Source organism: Aphidius gifuensis, linkage group LG5 (assembly GCF_014905175.1).
Source record: "Aphidius gifuensis isolate YNYX2018 linkage group LG5, ASM1490517v1, whole genome shotgun sequence".
Taxonomy (NCBI): domain Eukaryota; kingdom Metazoa; phylum Arthropoda; class Insecta; order Hymenoptera; family Braconidae; genus Aphidius; species Aphidius gifuensis.
The window spans coordinates 11,714,196-11,731,811 of NC_057792.1; the positions used below are offsets into that span (position 1 = coordinate 11,714,196).

General features: G+C 30.1%; 2 protein-coding genes and 1 non-coding gene across 4 annotated transcripts; 1 reads left to right on the top strand and 2 right to left on the bottom strand.

Annotated features, from left to right (window-relative positions):
• The first annotated feature begins 3,929 nt into the window (after positions 1–3,929).
• LOC122857587 (probable protein phosphatase CG10417) lies at positions 3,930–7,056 on the top strand. Of its 2 annotated transcripts, XM_044159835.1 has the most exons (4): positions 3,930–4,387; positions 4,769–5,156; positions 5,217–6,397; positions 6,500–7,056. In XM_044159835.1, exons 1-4 carry the CDS (start codon positions 4,277–4,279, stop codon positions 6,731–6,733), a joined length of 1,914 nt encoding a protein of 637 aa, XP_044015770.1. In that variant the 5' UTR covers positions 3,930–4,276; the 3' UTR covers positions 6,734–7,056. The 2 variants fall into 2 exon arrangements, with proteins under 2 accessions (XP_044015770.1, XP_044015768.1); XM_044159833.1 differs by having other exon boundaries at positions 4,769–6,397.
• LOC122857603 (intraflagellar transport protein 20 homolog) lies at positions 6,621–8,895 on the bottom strand. Its single transcript, XM_044159862.1, has 3 exons — positions 8,682–8,895; positions 8,403–8,557; positions 6,621–8,173 (listed from the first exon to the last, which is right to left on the bottom strand). The coding sequence occupies exons 1-3, from the start codon at positions 8,803–8,805 to the stop codon at positions 8,060–8,062; spliced, it is 393 nt and encodes a 130-aa protein (XP_044015797.1). The 5' UTR covers positions 8,806–8,895; the 3' UTR covers positions 6,621–8,059.
• A 6,925-nt stretch (positions 8,896–15,820) lies between these two features.
• Trnas-gga lies at positions 15,821–15,888 on the bottom strand. Its single transcript has one exon. It is a non-coding gene; the product is annotated as a tRNA-Ser (tRNA).
• Between the last annotated feature and the right edge of the window lie 1,728 nt (positions 15,889–17,616).

Below are 17,616 nucleotides of genomic sequence, written 5' to 3' on the forward strand. Positions count from 1 at the left end.
TTAATAAAAATATCTAAAAATTTGTAAAAAACTTCTTGATATACTGCTCAACAATATTGCCACTGACAAGTTACTCAATTTTTAAATTTCTCCGACTCTTTTTTCATTCAAAGTTAGACAAATTGAATTTTTCCTCGACATTAAATAATCATATAATAAAAATTAAACAATATGAATAAATGAGTTTTTTTATTATACTGTTGCAATCGGTAGCTTATAATGAAACTACAGTCAAAATTTCAAGTCGATTTATTACTTTTTAAAGAAGTTATCTCGAGTTATATGATTAAAAAAAAGTATTTTTTTCAAAAAAAAAAATTTCGTTTTTATTTTTTATCCCGTAAACTAATTATCATATAAAAAAGTTTATTTGGAGAAAAACATGTATTTTTTAATTTTATCGACGACTGTATTTTTTTTTTTTTTAATTTTTCAATTTTAATTTTTCTTATTTTCCACCCACAGCAACATAGCATTTTCTTGACTCCGAGCGCTCGACGTGTTATTGCATCCAGACCCTCAATTGTTGAATAATGCAAGTGAAAAATTTGAAAAACGAAAATTCTTGTGACACGTGTACACGATTACAATAAAGATTAGTAATTTTTGAAAAACAACAACAAAAGTAAATGTTCATAAAGTTTTTAAATCATGAGTTTTCAATAATATTAAAATTTGTCTTCTCCTTTTTTTTTAAAAAAAAAAAAAAAGATAAAAAAACCATAAATTGTTAAAATAGAAATTTAATTTTCTTAAAATATTATTCATTAGTATTTATTGTAAAAATATTATTTAAAAAATAGACAAGACAAACTTCAGTATTAGAGAAAAAAACAATTTCTAAACTTGAAAAACAACAATAAAATTATTTGTATATTGTAAAATTGAATAATAATAAATAATATTATTGAAAATTAAATTTCTATTTTAACAATTGATGTTTTTTTTATTTTTTTTTTGTTCAAAAAAGAAATCGCAATCATCTATTGAATTAAAAATTCAATTTTTAAGCAATAATTTTACAATAAAAAATTATTTTTATTGTCGTTTTTCAAGTTTATGAACTGTTTTTTGTTTTTTAATATTGAAATTTGTCTCGTCCTTTTCAAAACAAAAAAAAAATTTTGAAATCAATTAATTATTAGAATAAAAATTTAATTTTAAATAATAATTTTACAATAAACAATTAATTTTATTGTAATTTTTCAAGTTTATAAATTTTTTTTTTCCTTTAAAAATATTGAAGTTTATCTTGTCTTTCTTAAAACAAAAAAAAAAAAAAAAAAAAAGGAATAAATCAATTATTAAGATAGAAATTTAATTTTTAATAATAATTTTACAAGAAACAATTTTTTTTATTGTTGTTTTTTAAGTTATAATTCTTTTCATTTAATTATATAATAGCACGTTTCAAGCCCTTTAAAACAAAAAAAAAATTATTAAAATCGGTCAACTATTGAAGCTAGTATCCATTTGCTAATATTAATTTAACAATAAACAATTGCTTTTGTTATTATTTTTCGGCCGCGGATGCTTTGAAAATGAAAATCAGCTCAGAGTTTGATTTGAAAAAAAAAAGAAAGATATATATTTAAAGAAGACAGATATAGTAGGAACCGAATGAACGAGCGTGGCCGAGTGTAACCGAGTGTGAGCGCGACAACAATATATTTCCCTCTCAACTTTCCCCTGAAACTTTTAGCTCCCCCACTACTTACAACGATTACGCGATTAATTTAAACTTTGAATCCTGATATAAAATTAACCCTTCTATAAAAAAAAAAACTAAAAAAACCAAAAAATTGCAAATTTTTCCTCTACAAAAAGTTACTAAACTTTATCCCTGTAAAATTATTTTTTCTATGTGTTTTTTAAAAAATAAACTTTATTTATTTTTTTTCAACCTTTTCCCGGGGTTTGATGCAATTTTTTTTTACATATCTTTAATCAGCTCGTCACAAGGAATCTGCCCATATTTTTCATTTTTGTTGTTGAGAAATTTGGCGAACTTCGAAGTTTTTTGACTGGACTACTAGTGGAAATATTTCTCCGGAATTGCTTCGAATTACTCCGGATTTATTTGATCTGAATCGCCGCCATCTTGAAGATCCCGATAAACAGAGGTTTTGGAACTTACCCCTGCAGTCCAATTCACAGGGCATTACAATTGAAGGCTTTTTTCTTCTACTGGTGGCGCTTGTAGAGCTTTTGTATGTGAAATCTATATAAAGTTCAAAAGCGCCATTACCGGAAAAAAGCCCTAATGTAAAAATTTGCCCTGTGAATTGACTGCTGATAGCATTCTCGACATAATTATCCCCTGTACCGGGGATAATTGTAAAGCTGAAAGCGATATAGAAATCTTTTGATGGAAACCATTGAACAAGTGCCATTAAATTAAGGTAAATTTCACAAAAAGTTATCCCTGTCGCCATAAATTGAGGTAAAAATTTGTCGTGAATTGCTATGCTGGTGATGGATTTATTTTATCACTATATTTTTCGTCTACTGCGCCGCTTCCGGGTTTGAGTGATTTTGGAACGTCCCTCCAGTGATTGAAAAATATAGTGATAAAATAAACTTAAAAGTAACTAGAGGTTACTGTAGATACCAAAAACAGCCATATTGCATATGCCATTTACTTTTGTTACTTATTACAGTTGTGAAAAGTATTTTTATAATGATTAATAATAATTAAACAATAATAATTTATTGTTTTGTGCCTATAAAACACTATAAAAATACATAAACAAAAAATCATGTCTACCACAACAAAATATCAAAAGTTTTCTATGATCACAATCTTGAACTTCCGGGTTTCCGAGTGATTTTTGGAACGACCCCAAAGTTCTTTTGTAGTATGTGTGTGCGCAGCTACACACTAGCAAGCAAAGTTTACATCATACATTTAATAATACTATATTTTGCGCATAGCCTGTGCTTTCAGTATGGAATTTTTTGGTCTTCAAACGCGGCATAATCTCTTTGTCGCGTCCTGAAAGATTTAGGCAATGACAAGAGTGGCGGATTCGGCTTCCATACATGCGCAAATGAATTTGTGCAAGTGATTTATTTCCTGTATATGTTTGAGTTTATTCCTGAGTTCTGCTGAATCCAATTTTGTTGCTTTCAAATCTTTCCAAGAAGGATAAAGTACAAAGACACAGCCCTTTGAGGTTCCGTAAAATCAGCCCTCCCCATGCGCAATATAGTAGTATTAACTATATGTTTACATCGTACACCAAAACCATGCTTGTGTTCATAGGTGCTTTCTTTTGGGTGTTTATTTTTTTTGAACACCCAAAAGAAAGCACTTCAAATTTTTTGAGCAGATTCAACTTTTAAAACACTTCAATTTGGTTGTAGTTTGAAAGTTTTCTATCAGACAGCGAACTAGCTAAAGATAAAAAATGTAAAGATAGCTCCTACCCTCGCGTGTAAAAGTTAATAACTTTGACACACAATTATTGCAAAAAGCACGTCAGAAAATTGAAAAACTTGACAAGATAGATAATTATTTAATTAAAAAAAAAAAACCTTAAAAAAATCTATCAGAATTATTATTGTTAATCTCTGTATTTCAGGGTTGCCATTAGGCTTTTTCCGATGGCGGCGCTTGTGAACTTTTTATATAGATTTTACATAGAAAAGCTTCACAAGCGCCGCCATCGGAAAAAAAAGCCCTAATGAGAACATCCTCTGAATACGGGTGCTGAATCAACCTTAAAGGATTAAGGAATGCACCTTAGTAGGCGTATGAAACTGAAGACCTATTATAGTTATAGAGTATCAATACACGTATGAAACCTATGTACGATACATGAGTATCGTATCAACCCAACGGCCAACACTAATTAACCGTATTAAATACGGTGTTTTATCAAATAAACTGTTTTATACCGTATTTTAACATACTGAGAAGCTGTTTGGTATTAAATACGGGAATACGGTATCAATACTATATCAAACGCCGACTCGATACCGAAAAAAAATAAATTTATTAGTTGTAAAAATAAAGTACATGCCTATCGAACGAATAGAATATCTCATACATACATACATGTAGTATTCACGAGATACAGTTAACTACTGCATCGTTGAACAAATTCTAACTATTTACATCCCGCCGAATTGTGTTGAATATTCTTCTCCTACAAAACATATTAGATCTTCATTGTGATCTTAATTTAGTTGTACAAGTGTATAAAGTTAATATTATTATTAATTTTTGATCATAATTGGGTTAACAGTTAGACAAAATCTGGGAATTGAAAACATGGGGGCATATCTTTCAAAGCCGATAACAAAAAAAATCTCGACTGACGAGATAGGACAGAATGTGGCGTTTGGCGCGAGTTCTATGCAAGGGTGGAGAGTCAGTCAAGAGGTAGATATTACCATTTACTTAATCACATCAAATTAATAATATAGTAACCAGTTGATTTAGTATTACAGAGATTTTTGTGATACCTTTAACTTTCGGCATTAAATTAACCTAAAATTGCACGAGTCATAATCAAACAATCAAATTATTGCTCCAAACATCTGCAAATACAAAAATTTTGCACCAAAGTATATGCTTGATTAAAAATATTTTTTATGTGCGGTGTATATTTATTATTTCTCTTGATAGTGATAAAATTGTTTAAAAAATTTTCTTTTAACCAATTAATATAAATGAAAACATATATTTCCCGCCTTTTCAAAATCATCAAAGTTACGATCATCCAATCTCCATGAAAATTAAAATTAATAAATATCCTTTCAGGATGCTCACAATTGCTGCATAAACTTTGATGGAAATGCCTCACTATTTGCTGTTTATGATGGCCATGGTGGTCATGAAGTTGCTCATTATTGTTCCCAAAAGTTGCCTGAATTTATCAAGGAAACTGATGCTTATAAACGTGGTGATGTTAGGCAAGCCTTGATTGATGCTTTCCTCGGTTTTGATGCAACACTAACAAAACCAGAAATCATAAAAATTTTGAAAGAAATAGCAGGAACAAAAGTATCTCATACTGACAAAGCTGAAGCTTGCGATTCTGATGAAGTCAGTCATCTACGGATGGAAGCTGAAATGCCACTTGAACAACTTATTGGTCAATATGGACCTGAATCAGATGCATCTAAAAATGAAAATTGCTCCAAAAAAGGTATTTCAAATTCATACTTTCGTTGTAGAAAAGCTAAAGATAAAGATCCATCATGTTCAGGCAGTTCAAGTTCATGGGGGACAAGTGAAGCTGATGTCAGCAGTTCAAGTAGTAGCAGCCAACCGTGTGCCTCAACATCAGGTATAAATGATAAAATTGATATTAAAGATGATAAAGATGAACAAATATTACACTCAACAACAAGTAATGGTGAAGTATCGCATAGTGAAGATACTGTTGATAAAAAAGAAGTAAAGTCAGAATTACCTGACAGTTCCGAAGATGTTAATGAACAAGTATCATCAAAAAATGAGATCAAAATTGAGGCTGAAGTTAATGGTAAAAATAAATCAAGTTGTGATACTAATAGCAGTAAAGTCGATAGTGTTTCAAGCTCATGTGCATTTGTGAAAAATGGTGAAGCTTGTCAGCAAGAATCGATCAGTAGCAGTTTTCGAAAAGCACCCTTGAGACGTGAGTTTATACGACAAATAATTTCAAGAGTGAAATTTGGTCAATCTGGCGATGATGATAATGAAAACGATAATGATGATGATGATGATGATGATGATGATGATGATGATGATGATGATGATGATGATGATGATGATGATGATGATGATGATGAAGATAATGATGACGATGATGAAGATAATGATGATGATGACGATGATGATGATGATGATGATACGGAGGATCTCGATGAGGATGAAGATTCAAGTATAGATGATGAATTTGACGACGATGAATATGAAGCTGAAAATAACTTCACTATATCTGAAGAACCAGGCTCAGATTCAGGTTGTACTGCTGTTGTTGCACTTCTTCATGGTGAAAACTTGTATGTTGCAAATGCTGGTGATTCAAGATGTGTCTTATGTCGTGATGGTGAAGCACTTGAGCTCAGTTTGGATCATAAACCTGAAGATACACCAGAAATAAAAAGAATTGTTAGAGCTGGTGGTAAAGTAACTGCTGATGGAAGAGTCAATGGCGGTCTTAATCTTTCAAGAGCGATTGGTGATCATGCCTACAAACAAAATACACAACTTCCACCTGAAGATCAAATGATTTCAGCAGTTCCTGATATTAGGCATATTTTAATTGATCCAAAAAGAGATGAATTTCTTATCTTAGCTTGTGATGGAATTTGGAATTTTATGTCTAGTTCTGAAGTCGTGAAGTTCGTCAAAGAGAGAATCAATGATGCTGGAGATAATATTTCAAAAGTTTGTGAAGAGGTAAGATACACTATTTACATTATAATAAATGTTTATATAATTTTATCTGAATTTGAAGAATTAGTTATCAATAATTTTTTTTTTTCGCTTTTTAACTTATAGCTTTTTGACCACTGCTTATCTCCCAACACACTTGGTGACGGCACAGGCTGTGACAATATGACAGCAGTTATTGTTAAATTTAAAAATTTAACACCAATTCCCAAAAATAATATTGAAAATAACGAAGTTGAAGATACAAAAAAAAGAAAAGCAACACAAAATCCAGAATCCAATGAATCTGTTACAAATGACAATCCCATTGATGAAAAACGAGCTAAAATTGAAGCCGTTTGAAAATGTTAATTTTAACAATGGCGGAAAAAGAAAAAAAGGTTGATAAAAACTGACAGAAAGAAATGAAAAAAGAAAAACATGAACTATCTAAAGTGAACGTGAGTTAGTTTTTCTGATTATTTTTATCGTTTTTTTTTTTTTTTTTGAATAATTATTTTTTTGTTTACCAACATTAAAGTCAGCAATTATAAAGCTCTTCTCTCTTACGCCCCTACGCACGATTGTGTTTTGGTAAAATTGAAATTTAAAGAAAAAAAATCGATGTATTGTGTGTTCAAGTTAATTTTTAACAATTTGGAGCACATGGAGTTGATTCGAGGAAGCAAGATATCTTCGCAAAATATATTTTAAAAACGAAAAAAGAACAAGCAAACCTTAGTTTTACTCCAAATCGATTATTATTATTATTATTATTATTATTATTATTACTATTATTAACCTATATTTACAATTAAAATAAAAAAAAATCATATACAAACCAGGTCCATCATTCAATCGGAAAAAAATCTTTATTTGTATTAAAATTTAAATTTCATGACAATCATCAACTCCTAAGCAAAATAATGTTAATTTATTTATTTGCTTAATTTTAAAAAAAAGTAAATATACGTTACTTACATTAACAAGGTGTATTAGGTATGTAAATATTTGCGATATAAACAAGCAAAAAAAAAAAAAAAAAAAATCAATAAAAAAAAGTAATTTTAGATGATAGAAATAATTGTATTTCAAAAATTTCAAAAACATTTTTTATTTTTACAATAATAATGCATTTTTTTTTTTTTTTTTCGTTTTATTTTCCTAACACAATTCTATAGATTAAATAACAGTTTTGGCTGATGACGTAAACTTTGTAGTTTCTTTGTGAATTATGAGAATTACTTGAAATCGAAATTTTCAATTATTATTAGATGTTTGACGTTATCACAAACATACATACAGATAATTAACTGAAAAATATTTTGAAACCATGAGAAAAGAAAGATGTGCCTTTTGAGAATGAGAAAAATTCTCTAATAATTGTTTCGAAGAAATACAAAATGAAAAAACAATACAACTTGGTTATTTGTCTTTAGCTTTCACATATTCGTACTGTAGCCAGTCTCAACAGTACACACACAAAATGAACAAAGAATCATAATTAAGTTAATGTATCGAGAATTAAAATAAACAAAATTATATAAATTTTTATCAGAAGAAAATGGTTATTCACTTATTCTGGTTTAAAACTATTTCTTTCTGCAGCTTATTAAATATATCCAATATCGACAACATGAAAGATAAGAGACGCAAAGTTCAATTTTAATTTTTTTTTCCTTTGTAAATTCAATTAACTGTTAAGTGCTCAATAGTTTCAAGTTGTTCCACTTCTATTTTTTTTAACGACTCAAATTCAATTCGTAGTCTCTCGAGTTCCATTGCCTTTTCCATCATTAGCGTCTGCAATTAAAATCGAAACCTTATATTTTTTTCATTTTTCTACAGAGACATCATCGCAGTGTTAAATTTAGTAACATAATGTTTATTGATCACAAATCGTAAAATAATGATTAGGAGTTCGTACTGGAGTTCAATTGTTAGTTTCAGAAATCCTAATCCTTCCCATGTTTGTATATACTTAGGATAGTTATGTAGTTAAAAGAAAGTATTTTTTTTTCAGTATTTTTACCTGTATTTTTCTTTTCTCTGTCTCTCGTTGCTTAGCAACAGATCGAAAAACATTTCTTGCTCCTATTGTTTGCATTTTTTCTCGTTCTACATCTTTTGCCAATTCATCCATTTGTGATATAAATTCATCTGATTTTTGTTTAAAATCTGTTGTTTCTGTAATATGAAATAAATTTGAGCAGTTTACACTCAAAAAGTACATAAAGTATATCATTTGAAAAAAAAGTCTTATAACTAAGAATTCCATTCATCCTGTATTAAATTGAAAGCGTAAACTCACTCGTAATAAAGCCATAGCAGTCTGTTTTTAATTTTTCACTTTGATTTACTACGTCTGGTTCCAAAACGCAGATTTTGCTAAAATCATCGATATATACAGCGTACTTTGCTAAGGAATCTGTCATTGTGAGAAAATCAACAAAACCTGTTTTACCCTTAAAAAAAAGTACAATAGGTGCGTTCTTTCGTCTATAGGTGCTTTCTTTTGTGTATTTATTCTTTTTCACTGAAATATAATAAAACTGGAAGCCGAACTTCGTGTCGCCGAGAGAGAAACTCAATGGTTGGCCTATTGTCCTTGTCGGTACAGTCACGTCAACTATAATTGGTTGAGACTACTGAAATATAATATAACTTTTATACCGTGTAGTACTAGTTTGTTTTGACGTTGACTGTACAAGATTTAATGTGCGCATGCGTGAGTGAGAGGGAAAGCCAACCAATATATTGCTATCTCTGGCGACACTCCGTGCATTGGCTAAGCATAGGAGTTCACCTTCCAGTTTTATTATATTTCAGTGTTCTTTTTCCTGTTTATTTTCGCGCATGCGCAATGAAATGTGCAGTCAGAAAAAAGTCAGTTTGCAACAGCGTAGGACATGAGGGACTGGATCAGCCATGTTTTAATTCTTATTTTTGAAAAATTATTTGCTCGACGCTACTGTTCTCTCGACAAGTTTTTATGACAGTCGCATGTGCATGATCATGCGCATGGAAGTGGAAAAAAATAAATACACAAAAGAAAGCACCTAATTTTTTGTTGACGCATCATGACCGTGCATTTGCGCAAAAGCTGAAAAAGCACGTAAGTTTTTAATTGTTTTTAAGTGTGAGTAACGCACACATACATACTTTGAAACTTTTACTTGATTCCTCGACTTCTGTGCAAATGCGTGGTCATGATGCGCCAACAAGAAATTGACGAAAGAACGCACCTAATAATAGGTGCTTTCTTTTGTGTATTTATTTTTTTTCACTTTAATGCGCATGATCATGTACATGCGCCTGTCATGCAAACTTGATGAGAGAACAGTGGCGTCGAACAAATAATTCTTAAAAAATAAAAATTGAAACATGGCTGATCCAGCCCCGCATGCCCTACGCTGTTGCAATCTGACTTTTTGCTGATTGCGCATTCAATTGCGCATGCGTGAAAATAAACAGGAAAAAAATAAATACACAAAAGAAAGCACCTAATGGTCGCTTGACATTTTTTAGAAAAATATCGAAAACCCCGATAATATATCGAGATATATCGATATATTATATATTATCGCCGATATTTTTTTGACCCGATATATCGATATCCGATAGTTTTTTACTAAAAAAAAAAATAAATAATAATATCGGGTATTTTTTTCAGAAAATATTTCTATTGCCGACGAAAAAAATTAAATAAAAACCATATATAGAGTGAAACCGGCAGAAGAAGATCAAGAGAAACCTTATGCACATGCGCGAATATAGAAGCACATAAAGGCAAATTGTATATCTGTGTGAACAGCTTCATTCTCCCACTCACAATTCTTGTACTCACAAATATACAATGGGTGCATTCCTTTAATAAAAAATTTTTTTTCGTTTTGCAATTTCGCCCTGTAATACCGACTAAAAACTAGAAACAGAAACAACGACAAAAGTGATAAATTTTTCTATGCAATAACAGGCACACAGTTTACGATAATGTGTGGTACGACCTATGTGACAATAACAAACAATCACAACAAGTCAATTTTCTATTTATTTCAGTTTGATATAAACATTGAACAGTTATCCATCTAATAATTGTGGAGCGTTCGATAGCTGGCCGAGGCCAAAAATTCGGCCAATTTCTCATTATGGTTTATTTCATATGTTTGTAGTGTCAGCACTGCTACATTATAATTTCGAATATTTAAATGGGATTTCCTCGTGGTGAGTTTTCGATTTATCAAGTTGTCTTTCTGTTGGCCCAGGCCGAGGCCCTCGGCCCGCAGTCCAATTCACAGGGCATTACAATTTAGGGCTTTTTTCCTCTACTGGCGGCGCTTGTAGAGCTTTTGTATGTGAAATCTATATATAAAAAAAATTTGACAAGCGCCATCAGCGGCCAAAAAAAGCCCTAAATTGTATAAAATTTGCCCTGTGAATTGGACTGCAGCTATTGAACGCTCCCTTGTAAGCCAAAAAAAATAATGTCATGTGCCAGTACTGCCACTACAAGAAACAGCTTTTTCATAAATTTGGCAGGCAGTACAGGGGCTGTGCAAACGAAAAAAAAATTTTTATTAAGGAGGTTAGCAATTGTTTGCGGTGTGCGGGGAGCTTTCTGACGTCCTGATCTCAAGTGAAACTTGGCTACACTGTAAAAATAATAAAATTAATATAGCGCCTGCGCCATACAATATATGGGATTGCGGGTATGTGTGTGTGTTGAACATGCCATACGTTGCCACATCTATTTTGTCAAGTTTATAATTAATTTCTCATTAATTGACCGATCAACATATACTTTAAGCACAATTAATAAAACTCGGTTTCTAGTATGTTAATGATTTTTTCAAGACTTTTCATCATTTTTTCTATTCGAAAAAAATGGTTGAAATCTCCATAAGAGCCAATGTTAAATATTATTTTCAATAATTAATTACAAAAAATTTAACCGATCAACATAAGAAAATAATTATACCGTTGTATTCAGAATGAAAAGATCTACTTGTATACAAAATTTCAGAACATTCTCATTATATTTTTTAAAAAAAGAGTAATTTGTGTATAACCTCCTTAAAGGAATGCACCTAATAGGTGCTTTCTTTTGGGTGTTTATTTTTTTTCCTGTTTATTTTCGCGCATGCGTAATTGAATGTGCAGTCGGCAAAAAATCAGATTGCAACAGCGGAGAACATAAGGAGCTGGATCAGCCATGTTTTAATTCTTATTTTTTAAAAATTATTTGTTTCGACGCCACTGTTCTCTCCTCAATTTTACATGACTTACGCATGGTCATGCGCATTAAAGTGAAAAAAAATAAACACCTAAGGGCTCAAACTCACAACAAGCAACATTTCGCTTGTAAACATGGCCGACATAATTCTGAGGGATTTGAGCATGCGCTGCACGCCAAATTACTATAAAAATCACGTCATCTAAGAATATATAACTAGTTTTATGAGAATTAGGACGGCCATGTTTACAAGTTCGACACAGCCCAACTTGTTGCGCATGCTCAGTCCATTTTACAAGCAAAATGTTGCTTGTCGTGAGTTTGAGCCCTAAAAGAAAGCACCTAATTTGCCTTTGTGTGCTTCTATATTCGCGCATGTGCATAAAGTTTCTCTTGATCTTCCGCCGGTTTCACTCTATTTAATAGGTGCTTTCTTTTGTGTATTTATTTTTATTCACTTTAACAGTGGCGTCAAACAAATAATTCTTAAAAAATGAGAATTAAAAATTGCTAATCGAGCCCTCATGTCTTACGCTGTTGCAAACTGACTTTTCGCGGACTGCGCATTTAAATGCGCATGCGCGAAAATAAATAGGGGAAAAAAATAAAAACACAAAAGAAAGCACCTACTATAATGTACCCGGCCGAAGAGAGGAGCGACAGTTTTCATGTGAAGCATGAACAGTATTAGCTTAATTATATATATATTGAGCATCGCCTATGCTTTCCCATAAAGCGGTGTCTCCACGCTATAGAAATCTCATGTTAGCTGTGATAGTTTTGCAAGGCTGTTTAAGGTTGATTTTCACCAAAATTCTAGTAATTATCTAGTGATGATAGATGCGCATGTTCGAATGATTATTCGAGTGGGAGCTCGGAAACATTCGGCAATGCAGACAAATTTATTGTGTATACGTGTGAACCGAACGGATTATTCGGACATGCACAAAAGATTTTTGTCGAGGAGTATGACTAGAAATGTAAAAATACCGGTATTTTTTTTTCGGTATTAATACGGTATTTAATACGGTATCACTTGTATGTTAAAATACGGTATCAAACAGAATTTTTGATACGATACCGTATTAATACCAAATACACCCCTATAGATGTAAAAAATACGGTATCAAAAGTTCAACATTGAGTGGCGCTAGTGTCAATTTTACTGTCTGCCATCTTTTTTGTACCGAACTTCAAACATTTTTAGTATCAAAATAAATGAAGCGAATTAATTATTTAATTATCAAGTCTAAATAATTAATTATTAAAATTAATAACATAATTATTTACAGACAATAAACAGACAAAAAAATATAAACTAACCTCGTTTGCTTATGCCACAGTATATTTTTAATTTAGATTTAATTATTGGAAATTAAATAATTCAGTGTCCTAAAATTAATCAAATATACGAATAAATTTTATAATAAAAATTACTAGTGTTACGTACCAAGTTGATTTAATTAAATTAGTCTATGAAATAACAAAAGAAAAGAAGAATATTTAACTTGAAAAATAATAATATAATTTATTAGGAATAATTTAGTTCAATCAACTTGATATTTAACGTTTTATTTGAAATGTGTAATTTTTGTAGATTCTACCTTGTTGTTGTGGTTTATACAAAAGTAATTTATAGAGAGCGTGTCAATCCGGATGGTCGCCTGATGATGTTGATAATTTTCGAATAATCCAATAGGTAACACAAACTCGTAGCACAGAAAAACAACACCCCGGAAAAATTCACAGTCGATGTTAGGATTTAGGAAGGGTATATTTTGTAGGAATAATTATTTGACACAGTTATTTAATTAAGTTTTTTTTATGCACTGATAATATTATTTGTTTATTATTAACTTCTTCAAAAGAATTAAATTTATTTTATTTAAATTTTTATCAATTAAAATGATCGATAATTTAATATAAATTTATGAGATTTTACTAAGTATTTGTTTCGAATTAGATTGATTTAAAATTTTAATTAGATGTTGTTCAGATCAAAGTTATCACGAGAGTGACGCTCCTTGAAAATTAAAATTAAAATATTCCCATAAAAATTAATTGTAAAGTAGGGATAAAAAATGGTGCCATTTCTTGAACGAATCAAATTCAGTGGCTCCTATAGTAGTCAGCATTATTCTAATTGTTTAAACATTTAAAAAATAATAATTTAATAATTTCAACGGATGTAGTATCTCGCGTTGCAAAGGTGACTTTGAAAACTGCTTACGAAAATTCGTATAGAAATAAATTGTTTTGTAAAAAATGCAAAATGTAGATTTTATTTCGTGTGAATAAAAAAATAATTTATTATTAAAAAAAGAAAATTTTTATTGCTTGTTCGGCATTCTTGTATCTGTTGAATTTATTAAATTATTATTTATTATTGATTATTAATTCTAGATTATACCAAGACGTAACACTAGTGTAATTTATAAGCAATTATATTTATAAATTATTTAATTAAGTTATTACCTATATTGTATCATTTATCCTATTTCTTTGGGTTTTTTTTCATCAACAAAAAAAAATAAATAATAATAATTGTTTCCAAAATAGCTGATGCCATGCGCTACTGCCCACTAGCGCCAAGATGTACAAATTTTTGATACCGTATTGATACCGTATTTTTACATCTAGAGAGGTGTATTTTAGTATCAAATGAAAGATACAGTATTTGTACATGGGAACATCGGTATTTCGGTATCTGTATCATATTTGGCGCTCGGTATTAATACGGTATTTAATACCGTATTAAATACGGTACGGTATCGACTCACATCTCTAAGTATGACAGAGAGATTGTCGGCACCGTAATGAATCCACACAAAATCATACCCTATGCGCAATATAGTAGTATTAAATATATGATAAAAACAAAATAACAATATTATTTTTAATATTTTGTTTGGCCAATAATAAAAAGAAAATTGATTATTCAATAACTGAAATACCAGGTAAGATATACGTACATATATGTATATGATGATAAAATGGAAAAACAATACGAGGAACAATTGATTAGCAAATAACAACAAAAACATAACCTCAATAAAAAATAATGTTTTTTTCTGTTATTTAAATATAGTAAGCGATGATTTTATTTATGATTTTCTTGAAGAAGATGCAGAGTAAGTTCGTTGAAAGATTTATAACTGCTTTCACAATGCTTACTTTTACAATAAAGAATATTTTATGATAATTTGTTTCAACTATTTTTTTTTTATGTATTTAGAATGTGCCAGTACTGCCACTACAAGGAACAGCTTCTTCCTATAAAATTTTAGACAGTATTACACAGTGTTGGGTAGGTAAGATACCTTGGTATCTTACATTGCGTTCCCAGCGCCTCTTACGAATAAAAGTGGAACCTTCGTGCTACAATTTCTTTTTATTCGATAAATACATGTAATTCATTTATTAAATAAATAAAAATTCCAAAAACAAGCAGTAGCTAAGGAAAAGATGTAGCTAAGGAATTAATGTTGCTTAAAAAAGAATTTCTTTGGCAACTGTAATTCCTTAGCTCCATCTTTTCCATAGCTACTATTTTTCCTTGGGATTTTTATTTATTTAAAAAATTAGTTATTTAAAATTAAAGCAACATTAATTCCTTAAAACATAATTTTTTGGCAACATTAATTTCTTAGCTACATCTTTTTCTTAGCTACTGCTTTTCCTTGGACATTTTAATTTATTTAATAAATAAAATGACATGTACTTTATTTGTTAAATAAATAAAAATCCCAAGGAAAAATAGTAGCTAAGGAAAAGATGGAGCTAAGGAATTACAGTTGCCAAAGAAATTCTTTTTCAAGCAACATTAATTCCTTAGCTACATCTTTCCCTTAGCTACCGTTTTTTCTTGGACATTTCTATCTTTTAAAAATAAACTGACATGTATATTATTTATTTAATAAATAGAAAATGTCCGAGGAAAAGCAGTCGCTGAGAAAAAGATGGAGCTAAGGAATTAATGTTGCCAAAAAATTATGTTTCAAGCAACATTAATTCCTTAAAACTGGTTTTCCTTGATATTATATATATTTATATAACAAATAAATTACATGTACCAATAAATATCGAGCAATAAGAACTAATTGTCAAGTCGACAGTCAATAAGAATGTTCAAAATGGCGTCAGAGGTATCTTACAGTTTCTTACAGTATCTTACAGTATCTTTGAAAGAAACCAGAAACTTAGAAAAAATAACGAAGTTCTCCCGCCGGGAATCGAACCCGGGTCTTTTGCTTTCCGGGCAAACGCCTTGACCACTAGACCACGAGGCTTCTTATTTTTTCTAAGTTTCATCAAGTTACCTCCGACGTCCTTTTATGCGTCAATTCATTTTTTTGAAAAAAACCAGAAACTTAGAAAAACCCATCACTGGTATTACAGGACAAAATTGCAGAGCGAAAGAAAAATTTTTGTTAAAGGATATAATGCACCCACGATATTTATTTTATTTTTTACCAATATATATCGATAATATTTTTCCCCCGATAGTATCGATATATCGATATTTTTCAGATATATATCGGCCGATATATATTATTTTTTAAATATTGCCGATATATTATTATCAGTCTTTTTCAACTATCGCACATCCCTACGTGTTTTGATATCGCGATATCCGATAATATTGATATTGCTGATATCGCATATCCTTAGGGTTATTATCTCAACATGTTTCACTACATTTAAAATCACTTAAAACAAATCATGAACAGGTTGACACATTTTTAGTAAAATTTGCAGTCGAGGTTAAGTAAAAAGTACCGACGTCCTCTAGTAAATTATGACAGTAGCATTAAATTGTAGTGTAATTTCAAACCTCCCTACAGCTCATTCTGTTCATGACATATATGTAATACTGCTGTAGATGGGTATGGGGTCAAGCGAGCTTTATGGTTGCAAATTTAGATTTAAACAAATTACCGTAAATGACTTTTTTTTTATTTTTCAATTAGTTTTTGAGATATGAGCATGTAAATGTAAAAAAAAAAAAAAATTCCGTGGTTGTTCATAATTTACTTTTTATTTTAAAACAATAGTATTATTGTTTCCATGTTGAACTGTACACTGAGAAAAATATCCTGCGATTTTTACACAGATTATTGTAAAATTTAGGACCGTGGCCGACATCTGCGAAATACACCATAATTTTGTGTAATTTTTGCATGAATAAAAAATGATTCTACGTTATCTGATAAATCCCATAAAATTTTCATTGACTATATTGTAAGATTTATTATTTTTAAATGGAAACTTATTTCATATGAGAAAATGTAAAGTTTGCATTAAAAGAAAGATAAATTTTGTAATATTTTATTGTTAATTTTACATTTTTTTAATAGAAATACCGGATATTCCGAGAAAATGAAACACCAGAATAATTTAATAGAATTCATCTTATTTATTGTAAAATTTACCGAAAAAAAAATGAAAAAAAAACATTTATTCAGTGATCTTTTTGATTTACGTCGTTGAAACGTAAAATTTACACTTTTTCCGTAGAAATATCGTGACGTACACATTGCTCCCACTCTTGCTTTTTTGTCGAAATGTTTTTTTACCAAATAAATTAATACGTAGTTTGAATTACTTTTACAGCCATACGACACAATAATTATATTTCAAAATAAATAAAAATGATGTAAAATTAAACTAGACTACAAATTAATTTATTTAGCAATATCGATTCCTTACCTATTTTTCCCATAATTAATTGATAAAAAAGCTATAGGCAAATGTTTCTAAAAAAAGAATGTCGCCAAATAAATTGAGTCGTAATTACGACTAGATTAATTTATAGCCATTCCGTAGTAGATAAAAGACATGTAATTTTATTTTTGAAAAACAAAAATTTCCAAGGAAAAGCAGTAGCTAAGGAAAGATGTAGCTAAGGAATTAATGTGACTAAGGAATTATTTCCTTGAAACATAATTCTTTGGCAACCTCAATTCCTTTGCTACATTTTTTCCTTAGCTACATGCTTTTCCTTGGACATTTT

Coding starts and splice junctions, on each gene's coding strand:
- LOC122857587 (XM_044159833.1), top strand. CDS start 4,277: ATGGGGGCATATCTTTCAAAGCCGATAACAAAAAAAATCTCGACTGAC. Junction 4,388..4,768: donor GGTGGAGAGTCAGTCAAGAG/GTAGATATTACC, acceptor ATATCCTTTCAG/GATGCTCACAATTGCTGCAT. Junction 6,398..6,499: donor TTTCAAAAGTTTGTGAAGAG/GTAAGATACACT, acceptor TTTAACTTATAG/CTTTTTGACCACTGCTTATC.
- LOC122857603 (XM_044159862.1), bottom strand. CDS start 8,805: ATGACAGATTCCTTAGCAAAGTACGCTGTATATATCGATGATTTTAGC. Junction 8,558..8,681: donor CTGCTATGGCTTTATTACGA/GTGAGTTTACGC, acceptor TTCATATTACAG/AAACAACAGATTTTAAACAA. Junction 8,174..8,402: donor CAGAGAAAAGAAAAATACAG/GTAAAAATACTG, acceptor TTTTAATTGCAG/ACGCTAATGATGGAAAAGGC.